This window comes from Ambystoma mexicanum, chromosome 1q, assembly GCF_040938575.1.
Source record: "Ambystoma mexicanum isolate Mex_15411 chromosome 1q, UKY_AmexF1_1, whole genome shotgun sequence".
NCBI classification, from domain to species: domain Eukaryota; kingdom Metazoa; phylum Chordata; class Amphibia; order Caudata; family Ambystomatidae; genus Ambystoma; species Ambystoma mexicanum.
This window is the reverse complement of record NC_090922.1, coordinates 341462788-341482313: the sequence shown is the minus strand read 5'-3', so window position 1 is coordinate 341482313 and position 19526 is coordinate 341462788. Positions and strand designations below refer to the sequence as shown.

Here is a 19526-nt window from a genome sequence, read left to right as displayed (position 1 = left end):
CACCTGCCTATCTGCCTCTTTTGGCTGAACATGGGGGCACCATAGACAAGATTACCAATGTCATTGCAACAGTAAAGGACCTTGGAAGGGTCTGTAGCCAAAGAGAATTGGCAACTGGCGGATGGCCACAACATTGCATTGGAAGGTGTTGTCCACGTTTCCCTTCTTCTTTTTCTACTTCTTTTGCCCTCCCTCCTTTACATCTTTGCTCTTCTGCTTAATCCAGCATTTATTTAACTTGTCCCTGTCACTACTCTAATTTTCCACCTTGTTCCTTTTTTTATCACTGTCTTTCATGTATGACAGGGTCAGTAGCCAGACACTGTCAGTATGGGATGGGGACCCCTCTCAGTACAGGGTGGGAGGCCTACCAGGGTGCAAGCCAGAGCGAGCCCTACCCAAGAGGTGGAAGGTGGCAATTGGGAAGGCCTCAGTCCCTGTTGCTTCTCTTTGTGGCTGTATAATTGATAGTAATGCCACCCTTGACCACCTCATACCTCTATCTGAAAATGTGGCCTGTCTTTTTCTAGTAGAGAACTACCTGTACCAGCACTCCTGGCAAAAAACCAGCCCACAGCAGTCTCCAGGGAAATGCCTCTCACCAGTGCTCCCCAACCGTTCATTGAAAGAGTAAGAATGACTATGCGACACGGCACTGGCAATCACAACAAGCTTGCGCATGGTCCCATGTAGACCACTCTCATAAGAGTACTCGCTCACTGAAGAGTGCTGGAATTCCAAAGACGATCACAAGATCTGGAAACATTTTCAGAGCAAGCAGCCATTGTCAAAGGACGGTGGACCCACGTGAGAAAAAGGAGTGGGGCTCAGCACACTTTATTTGCCTAATTGTGACACCTTCCAGTGGGGAATGCAGGTACTGATTGGCCCATTGAACCAGTGGGGAAGCACCAATTGGAGAATTCAGGGAATGATAAAAACAGGGACAGGAAACCAAGGTGTGAGTTGTTTGGGCAATGTCAGAGGATGAGGCAGTGACAGACCAAGAGGCAAGAATGAAGGACGATGTGGAGGCAATTCCAAAAAAATGTCTGGTACTGGCTAATGAGAGAAAGTAGTACTGGGTTGTGAATGTGTTTTCAAGTTGTGTGAGTGAGAGCAGTAGCAGAAAAGTAGGGAATTAGTCAAAGGAGAGAGGAGTGGTAGTAGTAGTAGTGTGGAGGGGGAGGAGTGGTTGTAGTGTGAAGAGAGGTCTGGTAGCATGTTGAGGGAGTAGTAGTAGAGTGGAGGGAGGACTGGTGGTAGTGTAGAGGACAGTAGTAGTATTGTTCAGGAGGAGCAGTAGTAGCACAAGGTGGGAGTAGCAATGTTGTATGGGGGAGTAATACTGTGGTAGGAGTAAGAGTAAAGGGTGGAGGTAGACCTTACAGAGAGGAACATACCAGGGAGAGAGAGGTGAGACGCTGGGTGGAATGGGAGAGAGGAAAGTAGGCAGAGAAACAGAGTGAAAGGAGAGATCTAGGGAGAGGAATATCAGATTGCAGCAGGACCAGTGTGGGTGCAAACTGTGATGTCTGGAAGGCACTACCCTTAAACCACATCTTGGGGAAATTGTTGAATAGGAACCCTGGAATTTTCCCTGATTGAGGCTAGATAGATGGGGCTTTTGCATTTTGGCCATAATCTAAAGGTAAATAGATTTTAGATAGGGATTACTGATCACTACTACCAGTCTGGGCTCGAGGGAACTCTAGGTTAGGGTGGGGTTGCCCAACCATAGGTTAGAGAGAGTGGAACAACCATTAGGCTAGTTGGATATCAAAATAAAAAGCATTGAAACTCATTTGGGATGTCGTGTGTTCTTGAGGCCATTACATCATATTACATCTATGCTTTTTTACCTAACTGCTTCCTCATCCATCGTTCTCCTCTACTACCATCCTTGTCCTCTTCCCTTCCTCATACCGTCCTTGAATCCTGCTACCTGACTGTGGCTATCAAAAACAATGTACGAGTCTTAAAGGAGTTTGAGGAGTAAACTGGGAGCAACAAATGTATTTATCTCAAAATGAAATTTACGAACTCTAAAATAACTTCTCCCCATTAACAGTGGGACAAACATGATTCCTGGCTGAAAGGGCAGGTGGTATATTTCCTCAGGGCACGGGAGAGGATCAATTAGTTGTGAACTTTAAAAGGCTAGTGGAGGTGCTTATTTCGCAAACATTACCCATCCTCATTCTGGTAGGTCTTTGACAAGGAAGAAAGTTAAAGCAGTAATGGGAGTTAGCTTGTTTCTAAGCAATCAGCGTATTTTGACAGAGACCGCAGGTGTGACTGCATGAAGTGAAAGGAGGAAAGGTGAGATCATCATTCACATTTTTTTCAGGACTGGCAGCAGCACTTTATACCACATTGTACTGTAGATCATATATTCACTAACTTTTTGTGTTTTGAACCCAGATCCTTTTCTCCCCTGTTGCTGCTGTCTAGGTGTATGATTGATTCAGCACCGCTGAGTGATGCAGCACTGTTGGTATCATGAATGTAGACTGAGATGGCATTTCAGAAGCATGCAAAGTCTGGCTGTGTCCCTTGAGTGCAAAGGTTTGACACAGGTGAATTTGTTTTAGCTCGTAAATGACTCTTAAGTGCCACTTAGTGAAGCTGCATAACTTTGATTCATTTGTGCCACTTCAGCAGCACTGTTGGTTTTGGATCAAATGTTGTGGTTTATCACCAGCCCATGCAGTTGATTAGATTTGGTTCAAATGTGTGGCACCAAACAGAGAAGCCCAACAATATTTTACAGATATATGGGATGTTGCATGAAACAGACATTGCACACTGAAAGGTACCATAACTGGGAGGCAGATACGGCAGAGAAAGTGCAGGCACTCTGTCATGCTCTCTTGCAGTGGTGTACCTTCTTCCATGGGAGCTTTGAAGGATAGTCTTATGCTACTGTGTGAGCGCACACGCCTGTGAGTAGGCTGCTGACTCCCTTTGTCGCTCACTGTGGAATCATGCAGTGTCTCAGAGTTCCTGAATAAAGCTCTTTAGGAAACCTGGGACATTAGGCCCAGAGTGCATGGCCTCACCTAGGTTCTGCTCCTGCACTCCTCCAAATGCCTGGGTCAGTGCAGCAAGCATGTGTGAAGGAGGAAGTCGGGTCAGAAATTGAGCTGTGTTCAAGCGACATCAGGAAAATCTCATGTGCTCTTATGGTTGAAGAATAAACTGGAAACCAGTTGAATAAGGCCATAGGAACTGAAAATACTTTACAGGCTCAAAACGATCGCACCACATATCAGAAATCAGACACGAGGCGCATTGGCTGCCGATCAAAGCTTGGGCTGACTTCAAAACCTTGGCCATAACGCACAGATGCATCTACAACGAAGCTCCAACACCAGTATCACTCAAAACATCCCAGTGCATGTGCTAAGATCTGGCACCAGCATCCCGCTGCTCATCCCCTGCTTCAACAGGAGAATAACTGGTGGTGTCAGCTTCTGTGTCACAGCCCCCACGCTCTGTACCTCTTTGCCTGGACACATCAGAAGCGAGCAATCCTTCAACTCTTTACAAAAACGTGTACAAACTTTTTCGATAAATGTGAGTAGCTATTGACTCGTCCTTATGTAACCATTGTTCTTCAACTTACCTTGCATTCTGTACCTAACGCTGTGATACCCCTGGGCCTGGGTGTTTGATAAATGTTAAAATAAAATGCATAAAAAATTGATATTCAGATTCCAAGATGGCTGCCGAGTGGAGACCACCGTAATTGATGCTTTCCCGAACCTCTAGGCCAACGAAGCACATTATTTAAGCCAAAAACACCCTCCTCGGGCATTTTGACAAGCTGAGAAATGCTCCAAAAAGGTTATACCCACATCCCTCACTCTGGAAGGCAGGAACGAAAGAGAAACCGATCGTTCCCCTCACGCCCAACCAAAGGCTGGAAAACCATACCGGAGGGAAGCCAGCTGAAGGACCTAACCTGCTGTGCAACCCGACATCCCAGATGCGGCAACCAGAATCCGGTGACCCTACAGAGGAGCACCCGCATAGCCGAAGCAGACAGAGGAGGAGACAGACCGGCCCTGCAGCACATGATCCCCTCTGGACCGGCACACCAAAAGGAAACACCCTTGCACAATCGAGGAGGAGGAACACGAGGAAACCTAGGTGAAGGGAAGCGTGGCGAAGGAGGGCCCAATCCGGGATGAACCAAGGAGCAGAGCGGAACCCACCAGTTCCACTTTGGGAGCCTGGTCAGTGGAGGAGGGATTAACCTGATCCATATCAACATAGGTGAGCGGGAGAGGGAACCAATAGAAGGATCAAGCCCATGCAAAGACAGCTGCATATCGACAGGGGGCCCAGACCAAGCCCCCAGCGAACAGACAACACTAACAGGGGAGAAGCACCCTCAGGGAAAACACCAGAAGGGGGGACGCATAATACTCCCCCTCCCCATCCAAACTATCAGCCCATCTCCCGTGTGAAGCCCACTCTGGGCACGGGGCCCCTACTACTAGCGACAACTTATAGGGAGATTGACTAGAAAACCAGGAGGAGGCCCGGGAAAGGCTGTGCTTCAGACAAGGAGGAAAAAGGAATACCCTGGTAACCCTACTGTTTACAAGGGACAAGAAAAGTGAGAGAGCCTTGGAAGGACTCCCTAATGCCATGTCGAAATGCAGGGGAAAAGAGCCACGACTCCCTCAAAGTGAACCAAGAACACCCAGGCAGGCATTCTCCGGAAGATCTGAACTCCCCTCCACTAATATAACAGAACCAGGACCAAGCAGATCATGGAGAACTGCAAACACAATTGCAATATTTGTAAAGGTATTTTTGCCAAATACAAATAAATGAAAAAATGTTTTAAAAAAAACACAAGAAGCCCAAGATCAGACAGTGTCACAGGCACTTCTCAAACAGCATTTCATCGATTTTGGGGATAAAATCACAAACGCAATCCAGAGGCAAATGAACATGATGGGAGATGATCTGGCGGAGGCCCTGCAGGACATAAAACGGGACGTAAACAAGATGGAGGAAAAGGTGGACATTAATGAGAGAGCGATCCAAGAACTGACCAAAGACTCTAGGAGGACGGACATTCTGATGGAGCAACTGTCAAAAGCGACCCACAACCTCTAGCTCTAGGCCGAAGACCTGGAAAATAGGTCCAGGAGATCGAACATTCGACTCAAATGCCTCCCCGAGGAGGATCTAGACAAAGACCTTGAAGGAGTGTCAAAAGCATCTTTTCAGATCTCTCGGAAGCACAGGACCTCCCAGAAGTAAAAATCAACAGGATGCACAGAGTGGGACATCGCAGGACAGAACCAGGGATAAACCAAGGGACGTCCTAGCAGCCCTTCATGAGTACACAATCAAGAAAAAGATCTTGCAAAAATCGAGGAAGATAAAACAAATATCCTACAATGGAACTGGAAAAGAATGGCCCCAGTCCTGTCAGTCCTCCAAAGCAAAGACATCCGATACCGTTGGACCCTCCCGTTTGGTTTGATTTTCGACTGGCATCATCGAACAGCGTCCTATGAGGGAGGAGCAAGAATCCTAGGGATCGAAGAGCAAGACCAGACCCCAGAAGACCCTTCAATAAAACACCAAAGCAATCTCAAAGCCTGGGAGTGGTCGACGGTGAGACCTAAAAGACCTAAGAAGGGGGTGGGATACCAAACGCAACTAAACAGACTTGCAACAGGAGAGGGAAAACCATCCAGCAAAGGACACCAACTGACCGATAACGTTAAGAGGTACACAGGCCTACTAACAGTGCAAGCCTGGGGAGGGCAAACAAGAAAGTTTACACTGATGGTCTCTGGGGTTATGGGGACGGCGGGTGGAGGAACTTGGAATGGGTTTGAGAGAACCTGCAGAGACGCGAGCTGGGGGCAGTCAGGGGTTCAACTCTCGGGAGACCAAATCAAGGGGAGCTAGAGGCTGGTTGAACCCACCCAGCAGAGGGGAAGGGAGGGAGGGAGGAGGCAGGGGTGTGGCAGAAGGGATAGGGGTGGGAGTCCAGACAAGAGCCTATGAAGATGCAACAAATACAAGAAGGCCCTCAAGACAATGGCTAGACACACTAATCTCACAATCCTATCCCTAAACGTTAACGGCTTAAACTCCCCATTGAAAGGGAGGAAAATCAAAAAGTATATAAAGAGGGAGGGCCCCGACATAGTAACCATGTCCAAAACTGGGACAGAGTCAGAATAAGAATAAGGGGATTCCGCCAAATATTTAAATCTACCCACAATAACAAGAAGGGGCTGCTGATAGCCCTCCAGAATGACCTTGACATTACAGTCACAGAGATCGACAGGGACATCCAGGGGAGATGCATAGCTGTGAACGTAATGGGGAGACGTACACAATAGCCACGATCTACTCACCCAATATGGGACAACATACATTCATTCAGAAATCACTGGTTGGACGGGAAAGATTTGCAAAGGGCTCCTTAGTCCTAACGGGAGACTTTAACCTGGCCTGGGATCCAGCAAAGGGATAGGAGCAAGAAGATCTTAGGGACACAGGGTAAACCCTCAAAAGAAAAATGAGACTCATTGAAAAAGACCTAGAGGGAAACCTGAAAGAGGTAATGTCCTGGATGGGAGTGGGAGCGAGTGGGGAAACCACGAGGGAATATAAAACTATAAGAGGCCAAGTAGATTTCATACAGACCAGTGCAGCGAAACGCTCCCTATTATCTCTCAAACAAAAATACTACATCAAAGCAAACACTTAGTCAGGATGTTGATAAAGGAAGAGAAGGCTAAAACTATACTAAAAATAAAAGTTGACAGGGATAGCACGAGCACTAATACAGACGGTATTCTCTGAGAGTTCTCTAGATATTACACCGAGCTCTACAGCTCGGACAACCCGTCGGAATGAGTCCAAAAGGGATACATAGAGAAAAGTACTCTCTTAGAAATAACAGAACAGGTGAGGGAAATCTTAGAGCAAGACATCACAATCGAGGAAATTTGAGGGGTCATGAAGTTGTTACACCTTAATAAGTCCCCATGCTCAGACGGATTCACCTCATAATTCTACAGATCCTACAGGGAAACCTTGCCACCACACTTAGTCACTCTATTCAACAAATTTGGTACAGTGGGGGCCATTACACCATCCATGGAAGAGGCGAAGGTAGTCCTAATACCAAAACCGGGAAAAGATCTGACCGAATGTGGCTCATACAGGCCGATTGCTTTAATTAACATTGATACTAAGATATGCACACAAATATTAGCAGACCTAGACCAAATCCTCCCACACATTATAAGCACAGACCAATCGGTTTTCGTTAGGAGCAGACAAACGAGTGACAACACCAGAAGGATAGTGCATCTCATAGAGAAGGTCAACAAGACGGGCATCCCAGCTCTCCTAATAGCCCTCGATGCTGAAAAAGATAGGATTTAGGGGTAAATACTTGGCAAAGATCAATGCAAACTACCAGAACCCATCGCTGCATATAGCTATAAATGGCCAACTAACAGAACCCATCAAAGTCCAGCGTGGCACAAAACAGGGCTGCCCATCTTGCCTTTGCTCTCTGCAATTCATCTGGAGCCCCTACTGGCGACAGTAAGAGCTAATCAGGAAATAGCAGGGGTACCGTTTCGGGGAAGGCAACATAAAATAGCCGCCTTTGTGGACGACATGCTACTAACTATAACACACCCCGAGACATCCCTTAAAGCGCTAGACAGAGAGATGTAACAATTGAGGGCAGTCGCGGGACTGACAATAAACACCCATAAATCCGAAATCCTAAACTTGATGATTACAAAACTAGTAGAGACTGGCCTCAAAAAGGACTTCCTGTATAGATGGGTCGAGAAGGCTGTAACATATTTGGGAGTTAAACTAACAAGAACAGTAGAAGAACTTTATATGGCTAACTACCCACCTCTCCAAGAAGTCGTAAAGAACAAATTGATAGACTAGGGCCCGCTAACCATAACATGGCTGGGTATAATTAATGTCTTAAAGATGGTCATCCTTCCCCAACTGCTGTATTGTTTCTCGGCGCTCCCAACTCAAGTGCCTGCCTCCTTCTTTAGAGCACTCCCAAAACACATGGGCAGATTGGTTTGGAACAATAAAAGACTGAGAATAGCGACAAGGGTAATGATGATGCCATGGTATAGAGGTGGAATGAGGGAGCCAGACTTCAAGGCATACTTTCTGGCTTCACAAACAAGACTAATTGGGGACTGGCTGAGGGACGACCGGGACAAGATATGGAGACCAATGGACAGGGCGATGGTAGGAGGGAACCTAGAGGAGGTACTATGGAAACCCAAGGCAGAGAGGCCATCCAACATGTATTGTAGCAAGAATAGTGTCCATGGTGAGAGACTCCTGGGACAAAATAATTAAGCGTGCCCACACCACCTCTTTCCCGTCCCCACTCACACCAATCTTTTGCAATCCGCAATTCTCCCTGGGGATTAGAGGTAGTGCTTTCAGAAAATGGTGGGAGGGAGGGTGCCAAAAGATCTGTGACATGTTTAAGGGACCAGAAGGGAAATCTTTTACTCAGTGCAAGGTGAACTTTGAGGTGGGACAAGATGAGCGATTCAGATACACCCAAATAAGACAGTGGTTGCTGCACCCCCTAATCAAAGAAGCAGCGACACACACTCTAAATCTCTTCGAGAAATATTTACTGACAGATCCCGGGAACAAGCGCATAGTACCGACAATCAACTCACACATCAAAAAGTGGGAGGAACCCAGGACAAAGGAGATACATGACACACTGAGAAGGGGCAGTAGGACAACCAATAGACGGAGCAGAATGGGCAAAACTAGGGGCTAGCATACACAAGCTCACAAGGTCCCTCCAGATTCAGGATATATGGATAAACGGTTCAATTTATACGGAAATGTTTTTTGAAAATGCAAATAAAAAGTTACTTTAAACAAAAAATGGATATTCAATGATTGTGGGAGGTGTTAGAGACAATCTTAATTAATTAAGGTTAAGTGTAAAGCTGGAAAATATTTAAAGAAATATGACGTTCGTCATAGAATTAATAAATTCCAGAGAGCCAATGCTAAGCTCAGATCAGAATAATTTAAAGTAAATCATAGACATTCTTGAATGAAAAATGTGACCTTATGTTGGCAGCATAAAGTTATATGTTACTGTTGCGCTTTCTGGAAACACTTTTCTTTTCCCTTCCCATTTGGTACTATCCCCCTAAAAATCCTTGGCAAACTTTCTCTTATCATTGTGAAGTAACCTGATGTGGACCAAAGTCACTCCTACCTGTTCGTTTCATTTTGACATGCCTGAAACATACCCAATCAGAGGCAGTGGACTCTTCCCTTCATCTTTCATTATAATTAGGTTGATTCTTCTTAGTCATGAGTCTTTTCCCCTTTAAATGCATTGTAAATGTGTATACATAACGAACCACAATTTTTCTTTTTTCTACACCTCACACTCCCCTGTCACTGCATTTTCACTCTTAACTTATTTTTTACTTTTTTCACATTTTTTGTTGCATGAACTAAATTGCAGTACTAGAACATTGTTCTTATAAACCTTATCTCCTTCAGACATGCAGGATGCCAACCCAGACTCTTTGGCTAATACCCAGAATGAAGCTTCTACTGCCATTGGAGGTCCCCATAGCAAAGGCAAAACTGCTGTCTTTGCCAGTGCTTCCTTATATGGTGCTTAGTACTGGTTCTCAATCTTTGTTCTTGCTCTACCACCTTTTTCAAATAAATGAATTGAGGCAAAGGAAGAGCAAGCGATTTATTTTTTCCAGGGTGTCACACCTTGGTCAACACATTGGGGAAGCCATGAATAAAACTCAATTCTCCATGTTTCGCACCTGAAAGTAAAATCTATCAAGCATATCCTGTTGCTGGTGCCATTTACTTTTCTGAGTACCCTGAGCACACAAGCACATGTTTACTTCTGGCTCCTCAAACTCATCCCTCTTTTTTTCAGTCTCAGGAAAACTTTAATCGTTCAATAACTTTGATCTCTCTCTGACAATTGCTGCTAAGCTTTCTGTGGATACTTTTCCCATCGCATTTGTAGAAAACATAGATTGTTATTTCTTTCAATGCACTTACCCTCTTTCTATAGAGACCTACTCATCTATGAAAACAGAGATTCATTTAATCCACCAATTATTAAAATAGGGGTTTGGCTGCCAATGAAAATGCTGAACCTTGACATAAATAAATAACCATGCTGAAGGATCCTTTTTTAATTTGATTTCAATTGTTTCGTGTTAGCATGTTTATTTTTCTCTCTGAAATGTGAATACGGTTCATTTAGAAATGTGGCCTTGTTCTTGATTAAAAATAAGTAGAGTTAAAAGGTATTCTTTTTAGTTGTGGAGAACTGAGTTGGACCAAGGCTAATGTTGATTCATAGTGCACTGGAATGAAGAGATGGAAATGTTCCATGAATCATGTAGTAGCTACTGGTCTGAATATCATACTTTCATTTTTGCGAACCAGAAATTCTTAAGTGGAAAGAAAATAATGTCCATACTGCCTTGGATGTACAATTACAATGGTATTTGGCAGTGACACTTATTGTTTTAAGACAAATTAGTTAAATTTTATCCTCTTGTCAGAAACATTACTTTTTTCCTCTTTGTTTATTGTAGGGTGTTGGGGTTTCCAGTGGAAGCCGAGCTGCTTTGGGAATCCCCTCATCACGACATCATGGAAGACATCGAATAACACGTGTGAATCTCAGGGACTTTATCTTCTGTTTGGAACAGGAAAGAGAAACAAGCCGATCACTACTGCTATACAGAGCATTATTAAAATAACCACAGTTTTGCAGGCACCCTTTGCCTCAACTCGAATCTGAACGTAACAAGAGTGTAATTTTAATGTGCCTTCTACAAGTTTTATTTTCAAAATCAGGTTTCCATTCACTTTGTTTTTGTAAAATCTTTTAGTCAAATGCAATAAGTCCTTGAGTATGAAAGTGTCAGTTTTAAGTTGTCCAATTGTTCTTAGCTCTTGTTCTTGTGCTATAGCTATCCCTTTAAGGAATATTAATATGTCAGTGTGAAGACATTATTAGTGCTACACTATAATACTGACACTGTAATATGTGAGGTGGCTGTGAATGCTGTAAATTACACTTTCCATTGTCTCAACCTGTGGTTACAGTTAGAATTGCAAGGGTGGACCCCAAATAAAATGTGACTCAACTTACAGATGTAAAATTCTATTCTGGAATTTCATCTTGCAGCACATATGTGTAACTCAATTCTAAGTGTATTCCAATTTAGCCATCAAAGCTCCTTCTGGGTTAGTTTGACTAGCACAAGTTTGAGATATACTCAACTATTTGCACATTCATTGCAGCTGGTTACAGAATCATTGCTGTGTTCAAAACTAAGACATGTTTTAATTTTAATTTATTTATTGCAGTGAGTAGCAGTGAAATATAATCATTGCCAACATAATCATGTTAAGTTAAGACTTTACAGGTACTATAGCACCCAGTTCTGTTAATATGAATACAAAGGGGAATTTGTTTTAAATTAAGAGCAAAGTGTATTTATGTGACTAGGGACATGTCTATTTATATTTTAAGTTTTTTATGTGTGTGCTGGCCACTTTTTTGAAACACTGTTTTTTATGGGCGATAATAATGAAAGCACAAAATGGAACTATTTGTCCAATAGTTTTTAAAAAGATTCTTTTTTAAGGTTTATGTATGAAAGTAGGAGAAACTTTATACTGCTATTTATCCAAATGATTACTACAAAGCTACTAATAAAACCATATCATGTAAAATCCTGTTTAATGTATTGATATTTTGTACATAGTATTTGAAAAAAATCTTGTTTATTGGAAATTGTATTTTGGCAATTTCTGTACATATTTCAGAATTACACAATTTGTGCAAAATCGCATCATTTGTATCTATTTTATAAAACCAATAAAATGTTTAATACGTGAAATACAATAAAAGTGAATAGTATGCATTTTTTATTTCTGATACATTCTACACCACTAGAAACAAGAGAATAAACATATTTTAGTTAAATAAACAATTCATGTGTAAAATAAAACGCTACTTCCGCCTGTCTTCAAAATCATAGTGTAGCATTTTTAGCTCTCTGCATAACATCTAATTGATAATAGTAGCTCAGATCCTGGAACAGAGCAGACCAAGAGATAAAGCTAAGAGAGTGATATATCAGATAGTGGAGAAGACGAGAGTGGGAGAAAGAGCTAGCACTGACCAGAAGGCCAACTCTGTCATGATGCACCTGGGGTGGCTAGGCAGGTAGATACTTTGGCCTTTTCCAGGGGGCCATGGTGGCCAGTCCAGCTTTCAGGAGTTTGCAGCATCTTTTTCTCCCCAACCTTCACTTGCGATTAGGTGTTCATGGGAGTCCGCCAGACCCAGGGAGAGATTTGGTTCTAAGAAGATTGAGGATCAGAGAGTAGAACACTAAGAGTGCATGCACTCAGCCCATTTCAAAATGACAGCTAAGTCAAATTTCCTGTCCATAGCCTGTTACAAAATAGCCGGCAAGAACTTCCTTGTCATAGATGGAAGAGCAACAGGACAACAGTATAGCAAGAGATACAATTTTGAACTGATCCCGTCTCAACGCTCCTCTTAATCCTCCCTGCTTTATGATCAGTAGCCTACTCTGCTCTGTCCTCTCAGGACCATTCTGCCTTGCCCCTTGATTGCCTCCCTTTCACCCTTTTTCTCAGCTGGCCTCCTTTCCAAGTGCTCCTTCTTACTTGAGCTCTCAGTGCTTCCTTGCCTGCTGTTGTGGCCCCACAATGTACCAAAAACCTGTGAGATTCACGCCATCTTTCCGACCCCAATAGTAAATATCCATCTTCTGTGGAGGCATTGCCCTATTCAGGTTTTCCTCAGGGTTGGGACATACCTTACAGATTCCACTTAATGTTCTCCCACCTGGAGACATAGTGGCTTTGGCTGAGGGTAGCCATTTCTGCCAAGGATCAGGAAGCTAAGCGCCCAGGTAAGACCTGCACCCATAGAGTCTGAGGGCAACGCGTGGCTGTTGGGTTACAATAACACCGCCTGACAAAAACCCTAAGCAAGGGAGAATAAATGGTCTAGTAGGAGTATGCCTTAAGTTTTTATTCCAAGCATAGAAGGGTTTTCATAGCAAGAGGCAAGACTGGCTAGGCCTGATACATACATTAAAGAGAAGGGAGAAGATGTACTTGCTGGTAGGCCAAGCCAAGAAGCAAGCTGATAACTACCACCCTGGGACTGTATGTTGGAGCCAAGTGAGAACTTTCACAATTTTCAGTAACCCCATCCTGGCACTTTGGCGTATGGCCTGTAATGGTCTTAATACTTGTAATTGCACTAATTGCCTGGCACAACTTACTGGAAGTGCACAAATAATGTCCGTATGCCAGCAATATGGTGACTGCGTGGGTAAGTCCCTTCAAAATACTGATTTGGAACAATATCCGCCTGTAATGGCTTGGTATGGGGCCACGGACTCTATGTCGTCTGTAGATAGATCCCATGGACCATACCAAGCCATTAGAGGCGGAGATTGTTCCAGTAAATTGTGCCAGACTATTAGTGCAATTACAAATATCAAGAACTATATTACGCAACTTAGCACCACACCACCAAACAATTGTATCAAGACCATTACGGTCCATACACCAATTGCTTAGGAGAAGTGCCTTCAGAGGTCGTTATCTCTGAGTCGAAACACATGTCGGCTGATCACACCAGGATTAAATTAAGATTTTGAGATGACTCATATTGGACCTTTCAATTGATTTTCAGGCATGTCATTATTTGTGATTATTTAGGAAGGCTACATATGGTATGGGAGCCCACTATTTAATTATGTATTTATTGTTTGCTTGTTAGGCGCTTATACAATAAGAACATTCTGTTTCACAGCGCCCACAGGGCAGTGAGGGAGGGAGAGTGAGAAATACATTACAACACAATATTTAAGAGCAGAGGGGGAAGAGGGAGGGGGACGAACCTACTATGCCTTGTGAGTATTCAGAACGTGCAATTGCAGAAAGGAAGAGGGAAGAAGGGGTAAGTCCTGGGGAGTCCGAGCCTGTGGGTGAACTATGGACGAAGTGCTGGGAATGTTGAGTGCTACACAGCCTGGGCCGTGGGAGGTGTAAGTGCGAGTCTACAGAGCGGAGGGTGTGCAGATGCAAAGTGCTGTGGAAAGACAAGAGCTTGGAAGAATTGGTGTGGGAGGTCAGGGCCCTGAAGATGCATAAGGGCCAAGAACACTGATTCAGCAACTGTGGGATTAGCAGAGGAGAGGAGGAGGGAAGGAGCAGGAAAAGAGGAAAGTCTGAAGGAGCTTTTGGAATTTGAGAAGATCCTGCTCAAGGCGCAGGGGGGGGGGGCTAGTCCAAAGGAGGGAGCCAGCAGAGGAAAGTGAGCATCCCCCTGCCCTCTGTTTAGCAAAATTCTTTACACACAAAGAGTTGGTGCCAGAGGAGCAAAGTGGTCTAGACACAGAGTATTTAGTGAGATAAGGTTGAAGATAGTGTGGTCCCTGGGTCCAGACAGCCTTGTGGATCATGCAGAGGGATTTTAATTTAATCTGTGCAGCAACCGAGATCGAGTGAAGACTTTTCAGTGCAGGATAGATGTGGTCCCTGGACTTAAGGCCAAGGATAAGTCTTGCTACCCTTTTCTGGATACGCTGCAGGGGTCACAGAGTGGAAGAAGGAAAATTCAGGAGAAGGTTGTTACAGTAGTCAAGTCTAGAGAAAACCAGGACTTGAGTCACATTGAGCCTCGGGGAAAGTGAAAAAAGGTAGAATTCCTTTGAGAATGAAGAGCTGATGGTTGGACTTCTTGGCAATGTCCCGAGTGTGAGGGAGGCAGGAAAGAGAGGAGTCGAAGATGATTCCAAGTTTTCTGGCTTCAGTTGAAGGCGCAGGAAGGCCAGAGTGAAGGGAAGGAGGAGGGAACAGGGGTTCCAATGGGAAGGATCTCAGCTTTACAGGCATTGAGGCAGAGATCATTGGAGGCGCACCAGTAATGGATGGCAGATAGACAGTCAGGGATGTTGCAGTATGCAAGAGGGTCCGCAGGGAGTCTGAAGAAGAGCTGTGTGTCGTCAACGTAACACTGGAAGTTTGTGGAGAAAGAGGAGATGAGGCATGAAAGGAGAGTAAGGTAGATGTTAAAGAGCCAAGGGTAGAGTATAGAGCCCTGGGGGACACCACACGTGGAGATGGAAATAGAGGAGAAGGGGCCCGGGATGACTTGAGAAGAGCGGTTAGTGAGGAAAAAGGAAAGCCAATCCAGTGCCTGTTCCAAGATACCAAGTGTATCGCAGAGCCTTCGCATGAGGGCGGAATGGTTAACTGTGTCAAATGCAGAGGATAGATTGAGAAGGATAAGGATAGCTAGGAAGTTGAAGTCCAGAGATGGACTATAACCACCTTCTCTTGCAACACCAGAAACCTCAAGGTCTTTGAGATAGTCACCAAAGCACTATGGTGTGGTACAAACATGGCTGAAATAGCCATTGCCTGTCTCACAACCGTAAGCAAAAATGCCCAAGCACTAACTGCACAGAATCCCACCACTCTGTTGCTGGATGGGGCTGTGGACTCACAGGCCCTATATTGGAATCCGACAGATCTGGTCTCTGGGGCAGTGATGCTTCATCGTTCTCTAACATCACAGTGATGACAAATGTCAGGGTGGCAATGAAAGATACATTCTCTGATGTGGAACACACAGTTGTCTCCTCCTGGCTTTCAAGGGGAACCTTTGCTTAAGATACTTGCTAGACAAGAGACCATGGAGGAGATCTATATGAAATATACCTGCCAATGCTTTCAATTTGAGTTCAGAAACTAGATTACTATGTGTAGGAGTATGCTAATGGTATACCTGTAATAGGCAAGCACGTAGAATGTCCTTACAGTCTTGTGGCAGTGGAAATTTCCCTGAATTCTAGGAGTGTAGGAGCCAGGCCCTCAAGTTCAGAGAGGCTGGGTCATAGTGTAAGACTGCTCCGTCGTTCCTGAAAAGATCGCAAAGAGGCCTCTTCATCAGTGGGGCAGAATACAGGGCAGGGAGTTTGGAATACCAGCACCCTCTCGGCCAGGCCTTGGCCACTAAGATAGGTTTGCACTGATGTTGTCTGAAAACACTTAACACTCGAGCCACCAGCAGGATTGGCTGACAAATGTACAGGGCAATGTGAAGACACCTCCCAGGCTCTCTGAATTAAGGAATTTGCTGGCAAAGCCACACACCACCTGTTGGCATTGGGTGGTGAAGAGGTAGATGTCCAGGGTGCCCCATTGATGCAAGATTTGGCAGAGTTGAGACTCCTAGAACCCCCATACATGACAGGAGCTGAGTTCCTTGTTGAGGAAATCTGCCATTGTGTTCTGAACACCCATTAGGTGGAAAGGAATGAGGAACATGTTCTGATCCAGTGCCACATAGCCTGGGCCTCCGCTGACAGAGTGAGAGAGAGTGCCCAACCCTCAACCCCCTGCTTGCAGATGTAAATCTTTGTAGTGGTGTTGTCTGTGAAGATCCTAACCACCTGACTGCTAAATTGAGGAAGTAACGACTTTAGGGCCAAACGCACTGCACATAGCTCCAGAGGATTAATATGAAGTCTTCCCCTGAGCCCACTGGCATACAGATTTCCTGTATGCGTGTCCCAGCCCTCCAGGGAGGCATCTATCATGACTTTGATTTGATGTGGAGGTAGGCAAAATGGAGCACCTTGGACGAGATGAGCTTGGTCTGACCACGAGCGCAGAGCATCTTTGAATTGCCTCATTAGAGGGATCTTGTCCTACCAGGAACCCAAGGCCTGCTGCCAGCATGCATCAAGGAAAGCCTGGAGAGGACCAATGCAGAGCCTGCAATGTTGAAGGAGAGGAACGCACATATCCCTAACAGGGACTTCAGGAGACTGACTTTTGCCGTTGACATCCGGGAGAGTAAGACGAGTTTGGCAATAAGAGAACGCACCCTCTCCTCTGCGGAAGTGGCCATGCAAAAATATGTGTCCATATGAGCCCCCAAATAGAGTGCTCGCTGATACAGGGTCAGACATGACTTCGGAAAGTTTACAGAGAATCCTACCGACTGTAAGGATTGGCTAATCCTTGAGGTACAGCGGGTAGCATGGAAAAGGGTATCTGCACCAGCAAATCATTGAGGTAGAGGTAGACGTGTTATATTATGTTACTTGGCATTTATATATTGCTCTATATATCATTGGTATGATCTCAAAGCGATCGTAGGTTGAACGCCCTCGGGAACCGCAATTCTAGTCAGTAGAGAGAGGTAGGGTGCGTGGGTGCACCAGATGTGTGTGCAGCTGATGTAATTGCTGGATGGTAGCTGCATCCTAGCGTTGGGTGTGGTGCTGAAGATATCAGTTGGTTGTGTGCAGTCCGGTGGGAGGACACCCAGACTGGGTTCTGGCTACGTTGTGCCTGAAAGACGCATTATGTGAGCAACAAGGCCAGAATGTCATCAGCTAGCTGCATTTTATTAGGGTGATAAGGTGTTCATGGTGTAGTATTCGTTTGTAAACAGCTAGGTCGAATTTGTCAGTGGTATAGCTGTGTTCTAGTTGTGTGATGGTGTATAGTAGAGAGTAAGCGTAGTGATGTGATTTGATAGTTATCTTTGAAGTGCCCGAGACCAGCCACGTGAGCAGGATGACAAGGAACACGGCGACACACAGACACACAGTGACAGGGGGTTGGGATTACAGCGACAGCAGGGGAGCATACGGATATATAGCAACAGCATGCATGGGGAACAGGAAAGCAGGGTAGACAGTGACACACGTGTGGGGAATGCTAACATTTACATTTGCATTTCTGTCTAGATGCGATTCAGGCTAATGTTCACAGCTCCACCTAGGTGTGGGACATGCCACCATTTACATTTCTATCCAGATGCGACTCAGGCTAATGTTCGCGACTTCATCTAAGTGAGGTACATGCTTCCATCCACAAGTCCATTAAGTGTGGGACATACTGACATTTGCCTTTCTATCTAGATGCAACTCAGGCCAATGTTCACGATTTCGACCAGGTGTGGCGCATGCTAACATTCACAATTCCATCTAAGCGTGGGACATGTTAACATGTTAGCACAAACAGCCTGAGTCACAAGCGTATCTCAGATGATCCATCCATTTGAAAGGTGAGCCCCATCTAAACTGCAACCTGCCTTCAAAATAATCGGCACTGACGGCAGATCCCTAGAATCCCCTAGGATCCACGCTGCCAGCTGATCACAGCAACAGGCTGATGCCTGCACCTAAGATGGTCGCCCGTCCACCTACCAAGTGCAGCGTCACGTTGCCTAGCAACTCTGCTCATATTTGAAACCAGCTTTCCCGTCGGTAGGCAGAAGCCAGCCCGCATCTGGTAAGGACTACAGAGACAAGGCTCTGTTCTGCGCCTGTTGTGCGCTTGTAAGCGTGGCGTGGGCCACCCCTTTTGCTTTGCACATCAAGAGGTACGTCTTTATCTCCCTAATCAGTACAGACTGCCAATGCTTCCGTACTTTCACATCGACGCATCCAACTATCTATATCTGAAAGTCACATGGTCGTCTACCACTCGCTGAACGCATAATCAGCCTCCCACAATGTACACTGCAGCACCCGGATTGCTTCTCGCCGTGTATCTCCCCCATGATTGATCTACTGTTACATGCCCTGTGACTGCCTTTCACTGTGTATCTCTGCCGTGATTGATCTACTGTTATATGCCCTGTGACTGGCTCTCACCGTACTACTTGCCACGTGTTGGATCCACTGCTATGTGCCCTGGGATTGCCTTTCACCATGATTATATGCCCTCCATTAATGCTTTGCTGTGCTCTATTGCTCACCACGCTAACTGCTGATGAGCTATAGAATGCTAAAAAAAATGTTTTACTGCTCTCATATATCATTTTCCTCTCATATGCCCGTTGACCTGTGTCACTTACCACCCGAGTATCTAAACGCACTGCCATTTCCCAGTAAACCTCACACACACCATGCAGCCTATAACCACAAGTAAGGTCTTCTGCAAGATCCTTAGCCTCAGCCATCCCACTGCTACCATAGTGTTGGCCGTCAGACTCACTCTGGCCATATTGGATCCAATCAAAACACACACCAACTCCACTTGTATACAACCACCGCACCAAACCTCCTACACCCTCCCTTTACTCACCACAGTACCCACCTACACTACCACCCAAAAGCCTCTCTACTCACATGCAACCTGCTCATATCTAATGCGGTGCCTCTCCTCAACATCTAGCAGACGCACCAGACTCAGAGCACGAGCTCATCCACGAGAACCTAAATGCCATCCTACACCCACAACATCTTGAAATCTCTGCCTAGGCTCCCGCTTCACACACAAATACATCTCACACTTCAAACGCCCTCTCACATCCAAACACACACCCACGCCCCTCCAAACGCCCCGTACCTCGAATCCACCCACTATTCCTA

At 45.2% G+C, this 19526-nt stretch overlaps 1 protein-coding gene across 4 annotated transcripts in view; it reads left to right on the top strand.

Annotated features, from left to right (window-relative positions):
* The window catches only part of LOC138527959 (transcription initiation factor TFIID subunit 4-like), a 3082360-nt gene extending 3070549 nt beyond the window's left edge, over window positions 1-11811 (top strand). For all 4 annotated transcript variants that reach the window (XM_069639368.1, XM_069639358.1, XM_069639375.1 and 1 more), the window contains one exon: window positions 10662-11811. In XM_069639368.1, coding sequence (XP_069495469.1) covers window positions 10662-10829 — 168 coding nt within the window. In that variant the 3' untranslated portion in view covers window positions 10830-11811. The remainder of the gene's footprint in view (window positions 1-10661) is intronic.
* The last annotated feature ends 7715 nt before the right edge of the window (window positions 11812-19526 follow it).